Source organism: Melozone crissalis, unplaced genomic scaffold (assembly GCF_028551555.1).
Source record: "Melozone crissalis strain CALT ecotype California unplaced genomic scaffold, PUWL_Pcris_2 ptg000013l_1, whole genome shotgun sequence".
In the NCBI taxonomy this organism is placed as follows: domain Eukaryota; kingdom Metazoa; phylum Chordata; class Aves; order Passeriformes; family Passerellidae; genus Melozone; species Melozone crissalis.
Window position 1 is genome coordinate 432,064 of NW_026535791.1, and position 25,389 is coordinate 457,452.

A 25,389-nucleotide genomic window follows, 5' to 3' on the forward strand; every position below is an offset into this window, starting at 1 on the left:
ACTTCTGGGCTACATCTATATTAAGTGGTAAAATGAGGCAGAGATTGATCAGATACGGTGTGACTCATTCAGACACAACTATTACCCTGTAGAACAGAGTGGCCACAACAAATTGCACATTAGAAAGAGCCCAGGGCCTGTGCTAGCTCCAAACCAGCCATGCTAAAAATATGATGGGTGCAAACAATATTGTGCGTATGCGTTGACTTACATACATCCCATTGAAAAGTCTCTGCTGACAATTCTGGATACATAGATTCCATATTAGAGGGTCTGATCCTGCAAGAGCGTGCATTTAAACTTCATGGTTGGACAACAACAGTGCCAAGAATCAGGAACACAAAAAGAGACAATATAGTGCCTGATTCCTACAGTCTAAGGAAAAGTTTATTACTGTTTTTCACAAAACATGACCTAAGTACAAGATCAGGACAAAAATATTGATTGAAAAGAAGCATTTTAATAGCTGCCAAGATCAGAAGTATTATTTTAAAAAAACAGGCTTCTTCAGGTTGGGAAAGGGACCTGGAAAAAAAGTTTTATATGCCACAAAACACCATTTTGTACAATTAAGCTATATTCCTGAACAAAAACTATTAAAATGAAAAAAACCCCTGTTATTACCGGTCACAGAAAAATTGGCTGTTATTTGATTCTGCTGAAAATGATTCAACAAGAAGATACACTAATTCCATGTACCTAAAAGCTATTTTTAGCTTTCAGTGCTACAGATGAGTTGCAAAATCTGACCCTGTGTTGTTACAGGCTCAGACTTTCTCTAATTAAGCTCTGACTAGTTATCAAACTGACAATTGAGGAAAACAGAACTGAATTTTTCTTGGTATTACAAGAGATAGGAAATATGATTTTTTTTTTTTTTTTGGCATGCCATTTATGTTCAAAATCAGTTCAACATAGAGAGAAATCTGTGGGTTGAAACAGAGATGAGGTTGCAGGCAAAGAATGATGAAGAACCCAAGACCCAAGCCCTGGGCTGGAGGAGGTGTTCAGTTCAGTAGCACAAAGCTCAGCAACATGCTGAGTTATTTTATGTAACAGTGCCATTTAGCCAAAAATTTTCAACTAAGATTTATCCTATCAAGTCTAAAAAAATGACAGGAACCCTGCAAGTAATAAAAGATGTGCGTGTAAATATACATGTGTAAGGGCAAACCAAAACCACTCTGCCATGTGTGTCACCTATTTTATTATGAAGACATGCATGGACTTTATTGAGTGCTCAGGGCAAAACCAAAGGCTGTAAATTTAATAAAGATGCATGCATACAAAACAAAATTTGCACAGCACCATGACTGTCTTTGGAAATGTGTGGTGTAGGCTGTGAAGGTTATTGAAGCCAGAACCACTGTGCTGAGCAAACAACAGCAGCAGCCTGAGAGCAAACCAGCTTCCCCAGCAGGGAGGAAGGACAATCTGATGACCTGTGCCTGGGGCTACAGTCAGACCCAAACTAAGCTTTGTTAAAAGGAAGTGCGGAGATCCCAAGTGCTCCAGTCATCACTGCCACCTAAGAAGGAAGGCAGGAATGAGAACAGCAACAAGCTTTCTCACACCCACCAGACCAGTGGCTCAGTGTGGTCTGAAGCTGATTTTTGTTCTTTCACCTTCCTGGTTTGGAACCTGGGATTGCTGTTCTCTATTCTCTAGGCATGTAATTTCTAACACTAGAGAGGACCCAGGTAAATCTGGCAGGCACAGGGAAAGTGAGCAGCCAAATGAAACAGCACAGCAGACAAACCCCTTTGCTCATCAGTCTTGGTCTGACCATGCAGCCCACCCTGCTGGCAGTGTCCCAGACTGGAAGCTGGAATACCACCTGATTCTCTTGTGTCTTTTAGAAGTTAATTTTGTGGGATTTTACAATTGATGTGCCTATATTTGAGGTGAGAAGGTCTCAGGCTGTGAGCAGGTGTTAGGGCACTGGTGGAGCCTGGCCTGGAGGCCAGCACTCTCCCTTAGGTCATGATGCTGCACCCAAGCCCATGGAAATTGCAACTGCATGCACAACCATCTTCACTGAGGACATGCAAAAATCACTGCATGGATATTACAACCCAACACAAGAAAGGTCTGCTCTGGAAAGATGCAACCTAATGTGTTTCTGGATTACATGCTGAATGGAAGGAGGAGCCTAGGAAACCTGGGAGCCCAAAGATGGACTGAGCTGACCAAAGAAAACCCATTAAAGGACACATTACCACTGTTAGGGTAGACAGGCTGGCAACTGTCATGCAGATCTGCCTAAGAAGCGAAACCTGACAGGTGACACTGACGCCAAAATGATTTTTGGCAGTAACACCACCCATAACACAGCTCTGGTGATGCCTGAACCACCGGACCCAGAGAGACATTGTAAAAAAGTTAGGAAAATCTGGGGTAGTTCTGATAAGAACATCAAAAACTCTGAGGGGATTAAATAGCCTGATTTTCTGGATAAGATTAAAAGCTAAATATGGACATCATTGCTTGACTAAGCAAAAAGCAAAGAAGCATGAAAGCACACTGCAAATATCTAAGGGAGATTAACACCCACAACAAAATGAACAGATTTCTTTATCATAAATCAATAAGAGGTACAATTGCAGGCAATGGTATGGCATTAAAAACAAAAGGAAATTAAAACTTATTATGAAAGAAAAAATGTCTTTGCAACAGTGATTTATTAGTCCATGGTTAAATATTCTGTATGTGCTTGTTATATTTAAAAATTATACTAGATGATCAAGTAATAAATTTACAATACAGAAAATTCTTGTCCTGAAGGAAAGTTGACTGAATCACTTCACATCAGAATTCTAGGTTTGTCTGCATTAGACATTACTGGGGAAAAAAAAAGCCTAAATTTAGATTCAGTAATCTTAAAACAATCAGTATCATCTGATCCAGAGATGTTAAGTAGTCTACAGCAGTTACAGCTGCTGCAACAAACAAGGCAAAGATTTATTATGTAAGCAATTAAACACCCATTATACACAATGCATTGTGTTCCCTGGCTTGGCAAGAATGACAAAAACACATTGAACAGTGCTAAGGCTGAAAGAGACTCTGCAACCCAAACTCAGCTAGAACAGTACAAGAGCAGGATTGTGCTGCCAGGCTTTGCAAGGTGCTGACACACAGTCAAATAAATAGTATTGGAGGAGCACAGAACATGAAGTTGTGCCTTCGAGCCTCTCCCTACACAAGCCTGTGAAGACACGCAATCCTTGTTTTGACTTAAAAGACAACTTGCAACCAACACCTGCTGTGATGGATTTTCACAAGTTCCTCAGTGCAGCTGGAGGTCTAGCATGTTTCAATGCACCATACCACTTTTGGTATTTGCTTCTGACAGACTTCCAGAGGAAGCAGACTGACTTCCTACTCTTCTCCAACACAGTTGGTACACTTAAATTAAGCTGTGCACCTTCATCTTCTGTAGAAAATCTCGAGCAGAGGCTGCTCAACAGGAATAGGGCCTGGGAAGAACAGGCCATTTCCTCTTCCCTTGTGGCCATGGTAGTAAGTCAGATTAGCGTTGCCACACTGAAGAACCAGAAAAAGTTAATTAACACCTCGTTGCAGCATTGCAATAGAATTAAACTTTTTCAGATTAAGCATAGCCTCTCTCTTCTCCCAAAAAAATCTTTCATTTTAACTAAACTTTTAGGAAACACCCTCCAGATTTACCAAACCAAGTTCTTCAAGTTACGAACATTTCACATGCCAAAATTCTTCAACTGTTGCTGAAGTGGAAGCAAAGGACAGAAGATGGATTTACAGAGACAGCATTACATCCTCAAGTCAATGGTCTAAAACTGTCCTGCTTTTCAAACAAACAGCTCATGTGATCGACAGGTTAATAATGAGTGCTGTTAAAAAAGTCTGACAGTACAAACTCACTTCATGCTCATGCATACTGATGTGCTGTTTGAGATTAGTTAACAGGGGAGAATGGCTGCATTTACCCTCCTCTTTAGTGCACACACAAAAGAGGAACACAAGTCTACCAGCAGCACTGACTGGGTGTTTAGGTTGACTCAGTTTGCTACTGCATTAGCCATCTCCTCTTCTGGGGTCTTCTTAATGGTCAACTCCAAGCAGACAAATTAGCTATGAGGCCTTTCTATGTCTTCTAACAGAAACTGAATTAAAGCTGTGACTGGTTTGTCTCTTCTACAGTGTCAAAACACCAGCTCCAGGATATTTATATTTTCTGCTTATTTGCACAGACATGGGAAGCAAAGACAGTGAACAGGGTGGTCCTTGCCTCCTCCCAGGTTATGCTCATTATGGCACATAAAATGTATCCCTCCATTTCATGCACTATGATTTTTGGTGTTGGATCCATCCTAACTTACTGCTACCTACACATATGTAATGTTAATTAAAAATACTGCTTTACTCCATGAGAAAGCTGTCCAACACACCTGGTAAGTAGAATTATGGATTTTAACACTAGCAAGCTCTAAAAAAAGCCTTAAGTATTAAATCTTTTTAAAAACTCACAGATTTACCCAGAGTAGTTTTAATAAACAATACTTTAAATAACTTCCACAATTTTCTAGCCAAAATTCATTCTAAAGATTCCCAGACTACTAGGAATCACTGATTTGTTTCCGTAACTAAAACAACTACATAAGAGTTTCCCAAGTTTGGGAATAGGTTTAATTTTTTTTACTTTTCCAATAGAACAATCTTGCCACAACCAGTATCATGAACTGTGGCTCATTGGAAGTCTGCTTTTCTTGTACTCTGTATTTTTGTTTAACAGAGATTGCTTGACTATAACTGACATTTGACAAATACGGAAAAGATTAGCCCTCATACTGGATTTTTTTATGTATCTGCATATATTATGACTAAAATGTGACTATGAACCAAGAAGCAATATAGGCATGTGTCCTGGTTTCAGCTAGGCTGGAGTTAATTTCTTCTCAGTCGCTGTTACAGTGCGGATTTGGAAAGAGAATGGTGTTGAAAACACACAGATTTAGGTTTTTGCTAAGCCATGTTTATCCTAAGTCAAAACCTCTTTTTTTCTCTCCTAGTCTCATGTTTTGCCAGTGAGGAGGCATGCAAAAGAAACTGGGAGGGAGCTGGGACTGCTGACCAAACTGACCAAAGGGATATTCCACATCACAGAACATCACTTTTTGTTTACTGTTTATTATCATCACTATTACTGTATTTTACTTTATTTTCAATTATTAAACTGTTCCTATGTCAACATACAAGTTTTACTTCAATCCTCCTCCCCATTCCATCAGGCTGGAGAGAGGAGGGGCATGAGTGAGTGGCTGTGTGGTGCGTAATTTCCTTCTGGGATTACACCACAACAGCATGAAAGCAAACAGGGCAGATGATTTACTGTGAATCCTCACACATGCCTTCACTTAGTCAAATACAGTGGCAAGATCATGGCCAGTTGCTATGATACCATGGCTCCCCTCATTCAATTAAAATACTGAAGTCACTGTTCTACCAGTACACACACCTTCCAACAACTGCAACATTCCTGTGACTCCAATCTGCTACTCTTACATGCTATGATCTCATTGCTAATATGAATGTGTGCTTCTTGCAATTTGCATTTTCCAATTTACTTCTGCTGCATTTTGCAAGAAATCATCGTCATACTGAATGAGGCTTGTGAGTCTCTGATTGTTTTTGTCTAAGGGTAAGTAACCCTCTTGTACTGCATATGATGATCTTCCCCTGTTGGTGTCTTTTGTTCCTCTAACTTACCTGGAAATAAGTGGAAATTTCCTCTCGGTCAATAATTTCCTCAGGAATTCTTTAAACAGGTAAGTTCTGACTGCAGGAAATGCAATTCTGCAAAATCTAAAGCCGTCCTAAATGAACCTAAATGCCTCTAAGTTTTGCTAGAATCAATTATTTGAGACAGGACAGGATACTGGATTTGAAAATAAAACATTTGTGTTTGTACAGTCCTTTGAAGGTGACAAGTGCTTCATTTCCTCGTTCTTGGCCACCACCATGAGTTTGGTAAATTCTCATCCAGTGAATAGCACATGACTGGAGTTAAGATGTAGCATTTTCAGCAGGAATTGGACATTAGCAGGACTACTGCTATGTTAAGACAGATCAATGACAACATCCTGTGAAGAAGCCACACTTTAACTGAGCTGTCAGCAAATCAAGGACAGAGGAGAGCAAATGGCCAGTTCTCCCTCATGCTGTTCAAACAACAAAACTGCCAGGCACACATGCTTGCAGCTGAGAAAACACAGGCATTAAGGTCTATTTTCCTTTCTGATTAAAACAATTGTTTTATCAGTTGAAGTCTGACAGCTTCCAGGAGCTTCTGTGTATTTATATGGTCCCACTGTTTCTGGTTCTGCTATCTTCCTTGCAAGAAGGTCTGTATTTCCCTGGCCATAACTCAATTCCTCATTCACGTTCCCAGTCAACTCTTTTCAAATTTGAAATATATTCAAACCCAGTCCTCAAGTTCACAGCCAGAGGTTTTGCTAAATGAGGTTGATCTAGCAAAATGGTCTTACTTCTGTCTTGTTTTCTACCTGCCCTCCCTCCTTTCCTGGACACATTCTTTCTTATTTCAAATCCACTTCCTCTTTAATATCACCCATCCATTTTCCTCTTTTCCTTCTCAACTATGCCACCAGGACTCTTCTGGGTTATCCAAATCCTTCCTTCTCTTCATTTCCTTGTTAAAAATGTTTCCCTATTGCCATTCACCCTCTTGAGTCCAAGTGAAAACGTATTCATGTGACTGTAAAGAACAAGTGACATGTGAATACCTTCCTAATTAGGAGGGAAGGCTCCTTCTTTCATGGTGTGCTTGGACCAGTTTGATACTGTTAGTCATAGCCTCTCTGTCCTTCAGTTCTGCAATTTTTCCTTTTGTTTTCAAGAATATTTGCTCATCTGGGGCTTCACCTACCTCTCCCACCATGGCATTTTGGTGTTTCTGCTGCCTTCTCTCTCTCTGTGGACTTGACTCTTCTACTATGTGTGTTTGCCTTACCCACAAAAACCTTTATTTCTGAACTTGGACTGTATTTTACTGTCCTCCTTTGTCATTGCTGCTGCCACTGTTTCATTGCCATTCCTGGACAATCCTATATCATTCCTTCCCTCTAGTACTTGCAGCATCCTCTAATGCGAAGCTGGCAGGTGATTCCTCTTTTCCCTGAAACCTCTGAAATTTGAATGCCTTTAAAAATTAAGACACAAAACAGGGAGACTCCCAATGAAGTTTAAAATTTAGAGAGTCACATAGCAGAAGGATTGAGACCAATCTTAGTGTCTGAGACAAGAGTAAACATGGAAGGGGCATCAGACCTTCAGAAGACCTGCCAAGAGAAGGATTCCGTTAGGACAACAGCCTAGGGGACACCGGGGGACAATTCAGTCTGGGATAACTGACTGTGAAGTGCTGGGTCATGTCAGGTTTGGCTGCTCTGGCTGCAGCCCCCAGGCTGCCTGTGACTCGTGCTGCATTCAGCTGGTGCATCTCACACTTGAAAACCTGCAGGTTTTCCCACCCTGGAGGAAAAGAGACTGGGCGGACAAGACTTGGGAGTCAGTCAGTAAAGGTTTAGGGTTTTGGAAGGTGTGACAGGATGCTGAAAGCAGAAAAAGCTCTTGGGTTTGGTGCAAATGTCAGCGTGAATATTTTAATTAGAAACTTTGGCTGTCCTTGGAGCAGCCAATGCTGCCTGTGAAACTGACCATCCAGACATCCCTTCTGAATCCAAGAATACCCTTTCCTTATGCCAAGCTGACTCTCACTTTTGTTTCTTTTTGTATCCTTCACTATCTTTTGTTCTGCTCTGAGCACTGGGAGAACTAGAATTTGCCAGCCTAACACACTGCTTTGCTTTTCTACCATGCCACCTCCCTTTCTTCATCGAACTTTGCTGAAGGACAGGTTAGGTCCTGTGAATTAAGCAGCAGGTTGAGGATTGCTGGACTCTCAGGAGCCCTTATTAAATGGAAAGCATTCCTCCTCCCCATATAAAATTGCTCTGAGATACTCCATATCTCAAGATACACCAAGAAATAATATCTCTTTTTAACATGCTGTCATCTTATGTTGGTGTTTAAAAAATTTAACATCTTCCAAAATAAAAAAAAAAATAATTTTGCATAGATAATCTCTTAAATTTCCTGCTTATGTGAAGTTGGAGAAGTAACGTTAAAGATTTTGAGCAAGCCTTATCTAATTAGAACCTAGGACTTAATTACTTCTCTCCTGAAAGATGAGCCTCTGGGAGATAATTTTATGAGGATAGTATGCCTTGAGCAAAACACAGAAAATAGTTTTCTGTCAAAACTTAAGAAAATGGAAGTTTCATCATATAGATTGTTAACTGTTTTGCACATTGGTTATATTTATAAAAAGTCAGGCAACCAAAACTGAAATCAGAGAAAGTAGCAGAAGAATTGACAAAAGGTCACAATTAAGTTCTTTCTTCATTGTGAAATCTATTTCATGTTCAATCACTTTATTAACCAAGACATGCCAGGCCACTCCATGCCCTATCTTTTGTACTCCCAGCAATTTACTGGGATTCCTTCTGTGGATTATCTAATAGCAGGGAAAGTATAGATGCACCATTATCACTCCTGTTGTCACATGAGATATATTACATGGAGTTTGAGGAGAGTATTTTGTCCTGGATACAGAAATGAATTACCTGTCCATTCTGTGAAACAAGTGACAAGCTAAACCAGATGTACAGCAGCAGACTCCTGCACCATCCAGGCTGGCTTCAGTTTAGAATTAATCATTCCTTATGATCTTTATGAATCTGTATTCCCACTGGTGAGTCTTTTTATGATCGTGTTAACTCTTAAGGGCATTTATTTATTGACTTATTTAAAAAAACCCTTAAGCCTGCTGCTGCACTACTTGTGCAGACAAGTGTAGTAAAACACAGAGAACCAGTCACTTAATTCAGAGTGATAGCAATGAATACAAGTTCAGGATCAGCTTCTTATTTTTCACATTTTCATTTTCTGATTGCTCTTCCAATTTTGTTTGTTTTCTTCGGAGCTTAACAGGCAAGTATTAAACAGTTTAAGCCTAGAATTTGAGCAAACTTTGACTGGTCAATATTCTTTGCATGGGAAAGTGAATTTTATTGTGGTGTCTTAGCCCTGTTTGTGACTATGCTCTCTTTTTGATCATAGGTGTGGTGACCTATATACAGAGAGTTTAGCAGAAAGCTATTCCCTGTAAAATTTCACATATGGATCCAAACTCAAAGTTCCTCCCTCCTCAATTCCCTTGATTTTTTATGGCTCCCTTATCCAAAAAACTTGATTTTTAAACAAGCCACAACTACTTATGATTTAACACCTTGATATTTTGATGCATAAGTTTATCTTGGGACAAATGCTCTTATGTGCTCCTGTTTAATACCACATGTGTATGTATGTAAAAAAGATGTACATGTATCCTTACACCTTTATAGACATGCATGCTTATACAAGTACATATACATATATTCCTAGTTTTTTAGGTAGTCTTTGTTTCCAATAATGATTTTAGTCGAAATTCCAAAGTATGGATTTCATTTAGGATTAATCAAGCAATTAGTACAGCAATAGGAATTTATTGTTATAAATGTATAACAAATATGTGCCTTTTACAATAAACTTAAAATAATGTTTCTAATTAGCAAATGGAATCCAACATTTTCTAGCTGTCTCATTAAAATGAAATTAGATGCACAGTTGGGAATTTTAATTCCAAACATTCACCTTTATTGTTGAAACATGTTCCTGAATGAGTTCCTACACTATTACACAAAATGTCCATGCAATTGAAGTTGTAAAACATGGGATTGAATCTTGCTAACATCCCTTTCCAGAATTATGACATTGAAAGAACTTCAGAAGGAAAAAGGGGATAATATAAATGTATCCTCCTCTGTTTCATAGATTTCTACACTGTTTGTTGTGAATGATTATGTGCGACAACAAAAAAACCCCAAACCCCACAAACAAACAAACAAACAAACAAACAAACAAACAAACAAAAAACCCACCACCCTAGAATACCTCAGTTGCTTCTATAATACAATTTAATATTTCTAAGGCAATTCAAGAAAAGGATTAAAAAATATTAAGAAATAATGGCTTTAGGTGATAATGGTAGGGAGGAGTTTCAAAAAAATCTGCAATCACATGAGGCTCATGCCTAACAGCTGTCTAGCTCTTGCTCCAGACCATTTCTGCTCTAGATCTAAGCCTTAAAGAAAAGGGCGATTTTTAAAGAGGTTCAAAGGAAAAAATTCTCTGTGTGGATACCCAGACCAAGTCAACAAACCTGGGGCTTTGAACGTGAAGTGTCGAGTGTAGAGAATAGCTTTGCACACCTACCTCCTCCTGCAACCAGCACACAGGAGGAGGGACTTTTTCCAGAGAGGTTAGGACACTTTTGACTCTTAGGCAATTTGACTTCAGCAGTGGGAAGTGGGACACACACAACTCCTGACTCCTGGAGTCAGGTCCACCCAGGAGCTCCCACTCCAGGGAATGCTATAACTTCGTGAGGGAAGAGCAGATCTGGGACAGGCAGCAGCATACTGATCCTGTCCTGTGCCTTCAAGACCCCCATCACTGCTCCCCTTCCGGCCCTCTGAGTCCCTCAGATCCACAGAGGGGAGAGTAGAGGCAGAGGTGCCAAAACACAGAAGATGAGGGAAGAGGAGGAAGAAGGTGGAGGGAGACAGGGGAGACAGCCTTGACAAGCAAAAGTTCCTAAATGCTGTAATTAGATGGTCAGACTTTATTATACAGATTTTTCTCCCCTGTCCCTCTCTTATATTGGGACAGTTAAATATTTACATGTATCCATATACTTTTCAACCTTATACTGTTAAATATCATCCTTGTATCTTTTTGGTCTAATTTTCCAGAATCAGTCCGAGTTCTAATCCCAGTGAGCCCTTTCATCCTACATGGGGTGTTTACTTCCTATTGCCTTCACAAAGGCAAATGGATAAAAGTGATGCAAGTCTAATTTATGTCTTCTCTAGAAAAATAATCCCCTTTTGTTTCTCTAAATAGTACTGAAATATGCAGTTAACAGAAAAACACAAAGTATACAAAGATAGTGAAGGATGTTTCTCCTAAGCTCTCTGGTGCCTTATTTGTGCCTCATGTAGAGTGCTGACCTAAGTAAAAGCTTGATCTGCATCAAATGTAGTGAACTCCACTGACTTCCTTGAAGATTTATTAATGAGAGGCCAAAGAGTCGGGCTGCAAGGCTGCTTGGCTGCATGAGTAACTGTGAGAAATCCACCCAGTCATTCTGGCATGATGCACAGAAGATGGAGCTGATCAATAAATTCCAAATCACTTATTTTCTCTGGAAAATTATCAGAGTCTGGTATACAAATAAACAACTGCCACACACATCCAAACTCCAAATACAAGAAAAAGCAAGGGAATTAAGAGATTTGTGCATATCTTGCGCACCATGTTCCAAGAAAGGCCCTAGAAGTAGCCCTTTGTTGCAGAAGGCTACAAAGGGAAGGAAAAAAGGCAGTGTAAAGCTCCGTAACTGAATCTTGTAGAAATACCCTGTGTTTTTGCATGCTTCATTAATGCTCCCTGGTTTACCAACTAGAAACACACAGCGAGTCCAACCTTCAGGGGTCAGCAGTGCTCAGGATATCTCTGAACTGCACTCCAGGCACTGTGGGGACTATGGAATACTATGGAATAAGGGCTGACTCTGCTCAGAATTAATCCTGCACTTTTAGGTTGCATGGCTTGGAATCTGAAGAGCAGCTAACTGAAAATCAGCCCCCATCTCACAAATACCACTAATCACCAGGGCTCTTCTCTGAAATAAGGCAGTGTTTCATTCAGAGGGTGCACTTAGAGATTATTCTTGTAAATAGATTTGCTAGATTGCAAATTCTCAGTTTACTCCCTAGTTTGGAAATTAGATAAATACAGTAGCCTTTTCTGAGCTTTGTAGTGCAGAGAGTCCTGTGTCTTATGAGTGATAACATTCACTTTTGGAAAGCCTAATACTATCAGACTATCTGTATGTTCTCTGGAATAAAACTTGCTAAATGCAGCACAGTTTCTGTGGCTGTGCTGAAATACAAACAGTATAAAGAAAGGCTGCGGCTTCACTCTCATTTTTATGCCCAGTGGTTTTTCATAGACTGTTCTGCCTGAATTTGAGTTTTAGTAGATTATCTTCAAATTAGAGCTCAGGATGTACTTACAATTTAATGCCTTACTCCACTAGAAGCCTAACAATTTAAATGCAAGGGAGCAAAATCTTTATAGCTTTGCTCTGTCTTGACAATGTGCTGTTTATGGACTCTTTTTAGCATACACAGGCATACATGCATGCAAAGCCAAGAGGTGGAAGTGAAATGACTCAAACAATGAATCTTTCCTGTTACAACGTTATTGCTATTCCAGGCTTTCTTATTCTTGTTAAAGGACAGTGGATTAAATAAAAAGGGAATAAGAAGTGTGATGGATAGGAAAATATAATGATGACAGTATAATAAATTATTGCTTACCATTTCCTGAGTGTTTGCAAAATCTGCCTCTTTCGAGCTACACTGCACCAAAAGCATTATATTATTAATCAGGGCAATACAAAGGAATACATATTTGTATCAAAATCTACTTAAGTGTACTGATCATTCCTGCTCCCTAAAAGCAAAACCAAAATAAAAACAAAAAAAAGGAGATTTTAATCTCATTGAAACAGTACATGATACACTACTAATACTTCTGCATACACAGAGGTACATTGATATCTGATTAAAAATACAGTCTGAGCCTTAGCACACTGTCTTGCATGCAGACTTTCATTGAATACATGATAAACTACTCTTTATCTGAGAATCACAGCCATAACCCCTCAAGGTATTTTTATTTGACCTCGAATGAACATGAAAAAGGGGTTCACAGAGCAGCCATTTCTTTGCTATTTCTGCAGCATCTCTCAAGGCAATGGCAGTGCAGATTTAGTGTAGAAAGTGTTAGTGCTTCTGAAACATGTAATTAGAGTAAATCTTGAACTGAACTTGACTTTATTTTATATTTAATGACACAATCTCAAAAGTACTTTGATCTGCATTAATGCAGTTGCTGGAATAAAATTACTTTCAGTCATTTAGTGTTTTGATCCCACATTTAGCCACACTATCTAGCCTTCAAGAACTGGTGGTCTTTTGCACTGCAAGTTGTCTCTTACCCCTATTACCCCTAGGAGACTTACCACTAGAGAGTAACATATCTTGAATCCAGGTTTAGCCACAAAGTAGTCATCAGATTTGAAGGTTATCTTTATGTGATTTGTCCTTGATGTTATTCTTGGAGGCACTTCCTTGTGTCCACACCACCGTCCTCGAATAACTGTGCTGGTCTCTGACACATCTTCCACTTCCACAAAGTCATACCTGAAAAAGAGTATGAAGAATTAGTTTCTGCTAAGTCTGGTTACAGAAGGTGCTTGCAAAATGACAGGAGCACAGCTGGAGACACAAAGACATCTGTCCCCTGTTCTCCACTCCAAAACATCTGACTAAATATTACAAATGGTGGACAAGTCTGTGCGCCACTAAATACACTAAGCTGCAACCTACTGCCTGAGTGCTCAAATGACTGATTTCTGTGCTCCTGGAACATGACAGTATTTGCTACCATGTTAAAACAGCAATAAGAGGCACTTGCATGTGCTTAGTATACAGTAAGCATACGCATTGCATTTCATGTGGTGGGTAAATAATTTAGAGACCTGATAAAATATTATTTAAGGCAAGCTGCCTAACCTGAGCAGCTGCAAGCACTTGTGCACTTTGTGGTGGTCACCCAACTCCCTGCAGCAGCAGCAGCCACAGGAGTCTGCTCTGTTGGTCAGAGCGCTAGAGAGGGGCAGCCACTGCGCCAGGAGCAAAGGGAGGTGCTGGAGGGACACAGGGCAGTGCATGACACTGAAAGGTGCTTTTCAGGACCTCCCTTGTAGGTGGCACATTGCTCCCGCAGCTGGTTTGGAAAGATTTATGCCTAGCTTTCAAGCAGGAAAGCATGCTGCCGCTCTGTGTGCTGCAGTGGGGGGACATCTGCATGCTGTCACCAGGGAAAATGCAACAGCACATCTTGTTCTGTGAAAAGTCACATCTTGGCCAGGCACCCCTGCCACAGCAGTGGTTCCTGAGCCCAAAGAGGGCACTGCCAGGAGCAGAAGGCACCAAACCCCAGGGATGAAGGGACACAGTGGCACCACCCACTGCTCCAGTCTGTGCATTTGCCTGCTTGGGCATAAATGACCATATAAATAAATAAATACATAAATGAATATAGTTATTGAGTTGGAGAATAAAGGGGACAGAGAATGAAGTTCTGCTTTTACTAAATCTATGACAAAATATCTGTCAATATCTTTGGAGGCAGAATTAGGCCCCACACATTGCTGCCAGAGAGGCAGAGGTGATGACAAGAGGGGCGGCTTGAGTGCCATCCTCACAGTACACTTAAGCCTTAAAACCCTGGAGGTCTTTACCAGGAATGTTTTCTATTATCAAAGCATCTGCTCCCACCAAAGAAGGAGTTCAGGACTGTTGAGTGATTCTTGCTAGCAATGCACTGCTTCCCCCTCCCAAGTCTGTGAGCCAAGCACCCTCCTCCCTGCCCAGTTGTGGCAGCTGAATAGCTCTGTAAATAACAGACCTGCTTTTCTTTTTCTGCTGAGAGCCCAAGAGATAAAAACCACAAGTACTATGTGGTTTGAGAATATCAGCTCTGCTGCTTTTATATTCACCAACGCCAAATTGCACAGAACAGAAAATAACAGATACACTATGACCACTTAAATCTGCCCAAACTCTGCTGAAATATTCTTTTTTTGAAGCACACCAAAATTTAGTTTCGGGTAGAGGCAAACTTGTCTCAATCTCCCACTCCCTGGTGGCGATGGATGTGGTACCCAGCAGAGCTACCAAGGATCCACCCTGGCCCCCTGGGAAACACGGAATTGTGAATGCCTATTCCAACACAAGGGGTTGTGGTGCTCAGCAGGAGATAACCTTGTAAGCTTTGGTGAAAGCTGTCCTGACTGGCCTCCCCATTTTTGGAGGCCAGAAGCCAGATTAAGCAGAAAAAACAGAGAAAATCCACGGACTTTCAAGGATTATATCTGCTTTCCACAGCAGAGGCTTTGCTGCAACGATCATGGAAGTAGGTGTATTCTCAGTTGCTTCTGTGCATCCAAGGAGCCTCAGAGGCTGGGTAATTTAATTGCTTTTCAGAATAATTTCTTATCAAGTGCCTGTGGAAATGCTAACAGGACTTCTTGAACATTCTGTAAGACCTTGAATATTTCCTCTCCTTCTTCAGAAGCTCTGAAGAAATATAGCTCTGCTAAAATATACCTTTTCATTCCTCAGCCTGAATGAATTTCAATCAGGTCAGTCTTAATAGTATGCAAATTACAATAATTAGCATTAATAAAAAATTGAAAGAAAACACTAGGAAGTTTGTGGAGAAAAAAGCTTAAGGTCAAAAGCAAACACAAAAGCAAGGTAAGGTGCAGAGGTCCTGAATTACTTGTCCAGTATGCCTTCAAGCACATGCTTAGCTCTCGGCATTCATTTCAATTAACACAGCCCTGGCTGCCTCTCTAAAGCAGCACTGCAGGGATTGTCAGGGACTGAAGCTGCAGAAGGGATCGAGTTTTGAAAAATATATTGAGCATTAGCAAAACACCCAACTGCATACAGTATTTAAAAGACGTAAAGCCATCACAGTCTGTCTGACCAAAAAATTCCTCACTCTGGAAGTAATACTACCCAAACAAAGGTCTTCCAGAAATTCTAGTGTAAGTTTTACTGCAGAAAAGGATGTGATATTTCTCCAGCACTATGGATGATGGAAGGTCTTTGCTTTTCTCTGCATTCTAAATTCGCTGCTCTGGAAAAAGCAAGCAGACTGTCTTTCAAGATGCTCTCCAAGCACATAATGCCAGTAACAGCTTGACTTTCCCTCACTGTGCCACCACCTTTGATGACTTTTGACAGACAATACTTCATTTTTTTTTCCGCAGTAAATTAGCCCTCTGTTTCAAAGTTGCAGTGCTTTAAGGTCAGCCACAGTTTATCCACTATGTAAATATTAACAGGCTGCTTCTGTGTGCATTAGGCTCTGAATCTGGGAAAGCGTTTGGGGTACTGGGAGGTTACTGTTGTTACTGACTCTGCTGCTGATCTTGGACCAACATCACCAGAGCAGACCTGCCAAGGAGCAGGGATGGAGAGCCAATTTTAGGCTGCATTCTTTTATTGCTACATGGAAAACAAACCTGCGGGAACGGTTCCCTCTATCAGTAATGCAGAAAATTTAACAAAGAAAAATAAGGAAAAAAATCCATCCTGTAAAATGCCTGCAGAGATGCCAAGCCCTACAAACACAAATTAATTGACAAAGATAAGATAAGAAGAGGCTGGGTGTGCAGAAACACTAACAACCAAGTTCTGTGCATAGATAAGGTGTAAGTAACAACACAATCATGCAGAGTTGGAGGCTGAGACTTGGGCATTTCAAGTAAGCAGCATCACAGCAATCTGCCCTTTTGGAGGGCATGGGAATCCTGAGCCTGTTTTCTCCCACAGAAAAGAAAGCTGGATAAAAGAAATATAAACACATGGATTTATACTGTTTTAGTGAATGCTGGCAAGATTCACCTCTGTACTTTACTAATGCAAAACAGTTTATTCACCTAGGTTAATCAGCCAGATCAGCTGAGCTTAAGGTCACTTCTGCTTAAAAGGGGAACCAAAGCAACCGGGATATGGTAGGGCAGGCTTTAACAGATTTACAGACACATCAGCATGCATCAGTACACTGATATTTGTGGACCTACATTTGAAATTTTTAAAAGGAATTGTACCAGTGAAGAGTAAAAATAAAGATAAGCAAGTAATCTGAACATAATTCTATTTTTCAATACATTTTTATCTGTCCCTCACACCCCAATATAAATGCTTACCTACTCACTCAAACCTTCTAGAGCCCTTCACCTACTGAAAAAGACATTTCTTGCCTGGCTGAAATGCGGCAGAGGTGATAGAGGACAAAATCCTATTAAAGTAGCACCTATGTTGTTAGATAGCTGGATTTGAGCATACAAGTACCTTGTGCTTAAAATGTTATAGAAGGACTAAAACCTGACAAAACTGCTTTGGGTCCAGGACAGCTCAGTTTATTTATGAACTCAAAGTCCAATTTCAGCTGGGAGGGCCCCTTAAAGGTCTGTCCTCCTTGCAAGGACATCTTAGACCCATCCAGAGAAGCCCTGATTTTGCTTTGCAGTCCACGCCAGTGAGCTCAAAGGTGGTCCTTAGGAAGTGCTTTGCAAACTTTCACTTGGCACTCACCTGCAGATCTCATTTTCGGGTTCCTCCAGCCCAAACTGATTATCAAAAGCCAGCTGGATCCTGGTGCTCTCTGGGGAGTGGAGGCGCCACGTGAGCAGGAGGTTCCTGGGGTAGCTGCTGGGGAAGCGAGGACTGTGGATGCAGCCGTTCCCTGCCACGCTGATCGTCTCCTCCTTTCGGTACAAGTCTGTGAGGTGATTGCTCTCTGTTAGTAGTCACAACTTGTAGAAATTAGTATGTTGTTCCAGTTACAGGAAGGCAAAAAACACAACAATTTATAACACAGCACAATTATTATTAGCATTTCAAGTCTATAAAATGTTGGGTCTAGGAGCAGTTATTACTAAATGGGAAGTACACTGTATTTTCTCTTTATTCAATCCCCAATTAAACAGTAAGAACAACAGAGCTCAAGTATATAGACTCTTTATTTTACAAGAAATGTACAATTATTTTGTTACATTTATATTGATTATGTAAGTTCATTCTCACCACTTTGGTTTTAAAACAGAATTAAACTTTAATAAAAGCTTGAGAACAATGAAGGAAGAAAGACTGAAATGAAAAATGTAAATAGTCCTGCTTCCCAAATTTTGTGCTCTGGGGAGCAATGCCCTCTGAACAAAAGCAGCAATGAAAGACTGCAGGAAAGTGAGTATGGGTGAATTTATATTTCTTTACTGTGCTTAAGTATTTCCTCCCAGAAACATGTATGATTTTAAAATAATGTTTTTATTTATATGGTTTGAACCATTTTCTGCCTATGGTCTGTTTACTCAAACAGCTACTCCATGCTTATACCAATGTAAATGAGGCCAGATCCTATCCCATCAACCATCTTACTCGGTAACTTCAAGACAAATAGCCAAGTCTTCACTTAATTAAAATTCCACAATTTTTGCCTGAACAAATATTCAATTGTTCCTAAAGTTTACTTTTACCAAGGCAAATCCTCTACTGCTGTAAATCCATGGCTCCAAGGATTACAGGAACTGTGTCAAGACCCAGATCTCTAAACGCCAAAATGTCTTCTCAGTTGCACGATGCGCTTGCACTGCCCAGCTGTTTCTGATACTGGAATTTGGGTCATTTTGCATCAAAGAACTGCAAACAACCATTCTTCTGTGCATTGACAACTTTAGTATGGGGAAATTCTGAGGATCAGAAGGCTCCAAGGCAACATTCAGATGACAGCACGTTTCAGTTCCCAGTCAAGACATGCATCTCTGAGCCTCCACCTGTAGGTCAGCTACCTGTGGTTCATCCTCACATGATGTATGGGGATCTACATGAATTTGGACACGTGTTTTCATGTAAACACACAGACTCTGGTGTCTTTATCCTAAACTGAACATCATTCCACACTGCTGAATGCCACATCAACCTCCAGTTCCACTGCAAGCAATAGAAATAGAAAACTGGTTCCTTCTCCTGAATCTGGCCACTGAGGAAGACCAAATAGGGGAAAGTATCTCCACCAGGCCACTCTGTGAATGTTGGAAATACAAAACCTAAGCAACCAGCCACAGCCATCTGTCACACACACTAATCTAAGTCTTCACTTTTAAAATAAAATCTAATGTGTGACTGAATTTTTCTAAGTTCTTTATATGAAATAAATATACTTGTTTTATAAATGTTCATTGAAACGAAGAGTCCAGGCAAACAGTACAAACTTCTTGATTAGTACATCTATTTTTTAGGTTGCTTTTCACGGGTTCCTGGCTGTAAATACCTCCCTGCATGCAGCTGTAAACAAAGCACGGTTGTCTAACCATTCATTGTACTCTTCTGACAGCACAGTAATTCTAGCTTCCAAACAACCTGAAACTCAGAAGAAAAAAATCTATGTTTCTTATAAAATTATCTCCATAGACCTAACTGTGACATCTTTCTAAGATGCTTTCACACTCTAAGCCACCCTTTCTAAGCAAACACAGCCCTAGTTCAAAAAGTGCAGAACTAGTCAGTTTTGTTTCGTTCTGCTTTAACCAAACAATTTGCTTTGGAAAAGTGCCAATTTGGTAAAAATAAAGACCACCCACCTATTAGTTTTGTTGCAATTTTCATCAGGGACATCTATGCTGAAGTCTGTTTTGTATTTGCTTTCACTCTAAAAAAAGGACAAAAAAGACATCTGTGGGGTTTTTTTCCCCTGATCTGGAATGAAACAAAATGTCCAGCCAACACTACTGAGCTCTTACTGAAATCCTGAGGACCTCTGAACTCTGAAAACACCCAGTACGCTAAGAGGACACTATTTCACAGGACTTTATCCAAAACATCCAAGAAAAGGGATAAAAATAAACCAGACTTGATGATAACAAATCTAGTGAAAAACAACCATTCCCTAAGTTGGAACAAAAGTTACTGCAGTAAAACATGGCAAAACTCATCCTGTGCCTGAGAGTCCATTACTCTACTTTCTTGAACAGCAAACTACTGTCATTTTCCCTCTGCCACCATGCACTTCACTGCTTGGTTCAATCTGGTTCATGATTCTGAGGGAAAGGTTCCCTTTTCCTGGGCAGTCCTAGCACAGGCTTTACTCTCGTGTTGTCACCTGCTGAAATTAAGAGTTCTGGGGACAGTATCTGTGAAATGTGCTCATACATATACCCCCAAACAAAACATCTGTGCACACAGCACACCAACTGAGAATGAGCACTATTTTCTCTCTTATACATCAAGAAGAGGGTCTGTCACAGCTTTTCATTTAAATTAAACTCTGAATCGTGCAGACTGCAGTGCCCTGCCTGCAAGGCAGTCACACCTGACCAAGACCAGTGCTGAAATGTCATGGCTGGCACAGCTCTGCAGCATCCAAGTTGTACAGGTACATGAAGCAATAGAGCGGCACGTGTTATGAAGCTTACAAATCAAAGCACAGTGACTTGTTATTTCCACCATGGTAAACGCAGCAATTATAAAGTCATTGTAGAGGAATGGCTGGAGAGAAGCATGGGGAGAAAATTCTCACTGTAGTAAAATAAGGGATATTCATATATTCCACTCTGAGGAAAAGCCCTCTCCGTAATGGAATAAAGTATGTTTGATAAGAATGGCCATAAATACTGCTTCTATAGCCCACATGGGATGAAATCTAAAGCTATTCAGAGCCCTCATGTGATGCTGGAGCAGACTCTTCAGGAGCCCTGAAACAGCCTGACTCCCTCTCACCCTCCTCACCATGCACTAAATTACAACCTGAAGTGGTGTAGCCAGCACTGTAATCAAACACCACAGAATTTTCTAAGGTGATTTTCATTAGGATTTCACAGATAGAACACAGTCAACACAGAGTTGCTCCCAGGAGGTTGGCTCCTCATGAATCATCAAGCATCTGGGAAACAGCTTGAGGAGATGTGAGCAACTCTCGTACCTTTTGTATCAACAAAGCTATGAGACTAAAATAAGACCTTTCCAGGCAGGCAAGTATTGTCCTCATCAGATACACTGGGGAAGCTCATGGAAATCACACATTCACCAAGGGAAAAGTTGGGATAAAACTCACTTAATAAAAGGCATAGGCAAAGGAAAAGACAGTGTGTCTTTCAAGGCACTGAACTGTCCCATGCTGTAACACAACACAATGCACTACTCCGTGTCCTGGATGTCACATTCTAACTGTACTCCATAATGCTTTATGGGAGTAAATAAAACACGACAGCGCATAATGCACTGCCTGTCACATTTACTAAAAAGCATATAAAATCATTTCACAATGAATAAAAGCAGGTGCTAAGTCACAAGGCAAAAAGGCCTTTTAGGCCATAAACAGAAGGAAGATATTCTAGATGGCAGAAGCCACAAACACATCCTTGCACTGGGGGAGAAAAACTATCTCATAAGGAAGATGAATGGGAAGGAATCTGGAAGACATCCTTTTCGGTGAGGCAATTCCCTGTAGAGAGTCTGAGCTGATTGTGAAGCAGCTTGCTCTATATTTTATTAATCTGAACTAATCTCTCCCTTTTTTTCCGCTCTTAATTCTTTCGCAACCACAAATTTTAAACATAATGGCATACATGATAGTCCAGCTGTCCAAATTAGAGGAGCTCCCATTTAAATGCTCAAGGCAACTGCATTTTCCAAAGTGTCTGCCTTCCTACCCTGCAAGGAGTGCAGCTGGGTGTCAGAGAGGGAACTGGGATGTACAGTTTAATATTCAGGAAAATGTGCTTGTCTCAAGACAGGCCTCACCATGCATGCCCAGTGCATCCAACGTTTCCCATTCCCAGTGAGGCCATGCGGCAGGAGCAGCAAGAATCAGAAAGATGAATTTCATCCCATGTTTTCTCAGGATGCCTGCACTTCCTTGTGACATTTAGCAACACATCAACACTTCCCTCTTAAAGCTACTCCTCCTAGTCATGACATGCCTATTACTATAGACAGAAGTCTGCTTGTATCATCATCATCGTTCAACAGGCAATGAAGTCCTTCACTAAAAAAATGGTAATAATAATTTAAAAAATCCCAACGAACCTAAAAGGCAATTTCTAACTGATAATAGCTAATCTGACATCTGTTCTGTGATATATCCAGCAAGAAGAGTCTGTAAGTGTCAATTCCTTTAGAAAGGAGAAGAATTGAGAAAATGACCTTGTCTAAGGACCTAACCAACAATATGGAATACTTAGCTCCACCCTTCTAAGGTTTCTGAATTTCAACACTTCCCACATTTCCTAAGGTGTTGTTTTGTTTCTAAGTTTGCTTCTGTCTTTCTTCCCCTTGGGAAAGTTGGCTAACCAACTTTGATACAGCAGTAAAGGCTGAAAAAATACCATATTCTGAATGTATTATGACAAAAAATACACCCTCTGAAATGTCATGGAGTGCAACCTCATGAGCTCATCCCTCTGGTACAGCTGAGGAGAGAGTTTCTGAGAACCATGGTGAAGTTCATTTCATTACTTATGAAAGTATTTGTTATTTCAGGAAAGGACCTCAGGATTTTGCATGTGGGGGTTTTCCAGATATAACTCTCCTCCCCCACTGCTGTTGTCTTAAAAAAAAAAAATAAATACAGCAGTCAGGGGTTTGCCACTAGTTTTTAAACAAATGAGATAACCTTCAGGGAGAATAATAGCTCTTCAGCTCCTCCAGTTGAAAATTAGCCTCATCTACATAGCTGAATCCACAGAGAAAGAACAGTAAAACACTTTTGAATCCAGACCACAAATCAGCTCATCTCAGGGACAGGAATGTCAAGTGAGTTGTATTTATGGTAGCCTGTTTAGGCAGTCACTGGCTTTTTTTTACTCCCCACTCTCCTGCAATAAGCAGAAACTTTGTTATCCATAAGGTTCAATGTAAATCAAATGAAAAGATGACGCGGTTCATTGTAAAAATAGTGTATGCCATAGCTGGTCACAACTTGTTGGGAAGATGTAAAACTGTAAGATCATTTTTCTTGTTAAAAAAGAGGGTGGATTTGCTCTTTTATTTTTTGTGAGTTTGTTTGTTTAAATGGATATAAACGATAAACTGAATCCTAGACAGTGAACACAACATCACAGTTCTGCTTTCTAACGCAGAATATAATCCTATATGGTAGTACCAGTCCTAGATATCTCTGTCCTTTTAATGACAGAGGCCAAACTCACGCAAGTCAGCTCTGCTCCCATCACTATTCACCAGCAGTTCTCCAAGAAGGCAAACCAAAGGTGGGAAAGGATTGGGATGGTCAGTGATAAAACAGGTATAGCACACTCCCAGCCAGCTAAAGGATCCAAATTGTCTCTAATAGAGGCACTAAACTGAGAAACAGCCAATCCGGTATAAGGACGTGTATGTAGAAGTACATTAAGGCAGTGGATCCATCCAAAACATCACTTCAAGTTGCTTTCAGCTTTATACAACTTCAATAACCCCATTTATTTCAAGAACACAACAAACCCATAGTTAAGCTCATACTTCAGGAGTTTGCTGGATCAAGACCGAAAAAAAGAGAACAGCATTCTAACACCACCTAACATCTTACTTACCACCCAGTAAATGAGCAATTAAAAAGTGAACCTAAATCCCATGGGAGCTGATGAAAGACTATCAACTTGCCACTGGAGTTCAAAGAAGAAGCTCCAGGTACCTGCTCTTTCTCTTATTAACAGGCCTCCTCTTTTTATCAGGAGCATGAAAGATGCTCCAAGCAACATCACAGTTCAAATCTAAAGCACGACCAGTTCTGTCACAGAGGTAATATCAAAAGATTCTCTGTGCATGTTCAGCTAAATTCAGACCTCACATGTAATCTGCTCGCTCCAAGTCCCTGAGCTGTGTGTAGATCTTTGCTAGAAGAATATATCCATAGAGGATTTATAAAAGAAACAAAATTGAGCTTTAGTTGAAAGAAACAAAATTAGTCAGGGCACAACACCAGTACAGAAGGTATCAAAAAATGAAAACACTCCAGACATCTAAAATTCAATTCAGAGCTATCATCCATTTGGTAATAGAAGGGTTAGTAGTCTGCCTGTGGTTCTGTGCAGAGCAACCCCACTAGTCTTGGTGGAACACAATCTGTGGTTGAACGTGACCTCAGCAAAGACCACTTATGAGAATAGTAAATGAGCAATTGATAAGGAAGTCTAGGCACATAATTCAAAGAGACAGCCTGCCTCTATGCTTCTCACTGTAATAAGCATAGTTTTATTTGCATTTAACAATATTATTTTCCCTGTGAAATGGTCACCACCATAATTGCATTTTGCATACAGAACTGAAAAAATAGTCCTGAAATGAAGAACAGACAGGACTGCATTTTGTCTGCTGCAGTGGAGGCCTTGCCAGACTTCCACAGATGAATGCTGAGAAAACAACTCCTTAATTATGTTTGCAAAGATACCAAACTCAGAGCAGTTTGCTTTTAGCAGTGACTTGTATTACTTGCTTTTATTTGACTTCTTGATAGAGATTTTCTTCTACACAAAAGAACACCCTGAATGTGTTATAGTAAAGCAAAAGTGTCTTTAGAAAAGTAACATATGTTAGGCAAACGTATAAAACACTTTGCTAACTGCTAGCTCTTTCATGACGGGTGGTAGTGTTGCAATGCACCTCTGCTGGACTCTTAAACCAACAGCAAACTGAAGGTTTGTATATTTATATTTTTTTTTCCTTGGGATTTCATAAGTATGAAAGAAGAAAATGTGTCTATCAAGAATGTGTAGCTCTAATAATGTGCAGTAAGACTAATGCATATATCCTCATGATTGTGAGCATAAAAACACATAAAACCTTGAGAAACAGTGAGAAAAAAAATACAGAAGGAAATGGTTCTCCTGGTGCTGCAAAGAGCTTAAGGGAAACATGATAACTAAAGCAGATGTTTGCAGTGAGTGCCAACATCTTTCCAAGAAGGCTGGTACATAAAACTCGTGTAGTGCCTTGGAGAAGATGGTGCCATTAGAGACACAATTGCTATTAAACACGAATACCAACACCGGACATTGGCTCATAAGGTTTTGCAAAGAAACAGCAAACTGTGAACTTAGACACTCTGAATTTTGCTGTTTAGGCAGTGGCTTCAAGAAACTAGACCTTTATGGGAAGCTTCCTTCAAATTCTCCTGAAAATATATATTCATATATATACAAAAATATATTCCTTTTCCATTTTCCCTTCATCATTTTCCAGTTTTTTACAAGCAAACAAAGCCTTTTTGCCTCATAAATCTGGCATAGCTCAAGTCTTAAAAGAGAATTTGTTTTAAAATACTGTTTTAGAAACTTTCACTCAAGCACTTCTATGTCTGAACAAGACATGGAATTTTTTTACAGAAAAAAAAATGCTGATAGAAGGAAAAAGAAAATCCAATCAAAAGGGGAAAGTCTTCTCATGTTGAACATATTGTAGCAGATAGATAGGCAATTACAGAGTGGAGGTCACATGTTGGGACATTAGGCAGTAGAAGGAGATCTGTTCCATAAGACAAATCAAGGCAATTTTCTCTTGTGATGTGATGTTTCCTTACCCTCCA

At 40.1% G+C, this 25,389-nt stretch overlaps 1 protein-coding gene across 4 annotated transcripts in view; it reads right to left on the reverse strand.

Moving 5' to 3' along the window:
* The window catches only part of PDGFD (platelet derived growth factor D), a 135,954-nt gene that overhangs the window by 39,339 nt on the left and 71,226 nt on the right, over positions 1-25,389 (reverse strand). The window contains exons 2-4 of one of the 4 annotated variants that reach the window (XM_054271776.1): positions 17,409-17,595; positions 13,256-13,436; positions 12,549-12,590 (exon numbers count right to left, since the gene is read on the reverse strand). In XM_054271776.1, the coding sequence (XP_054127751.1) occupies positions 12,549-12,590; positions 13,256-13,436; positions 17,409-17,595 (410 nt within the window). Of the gene's footprint in view, positions 1-12,548; positions 12,591-13,255; positions 13,437-17,408; positions 17,614-25,389 lie in introns of all 4 variants that reach the window. The other 3 variants (XM_054271775.1, XM_054271778.1, XM_054271777.1) reach the window with 3 other exon arrangements.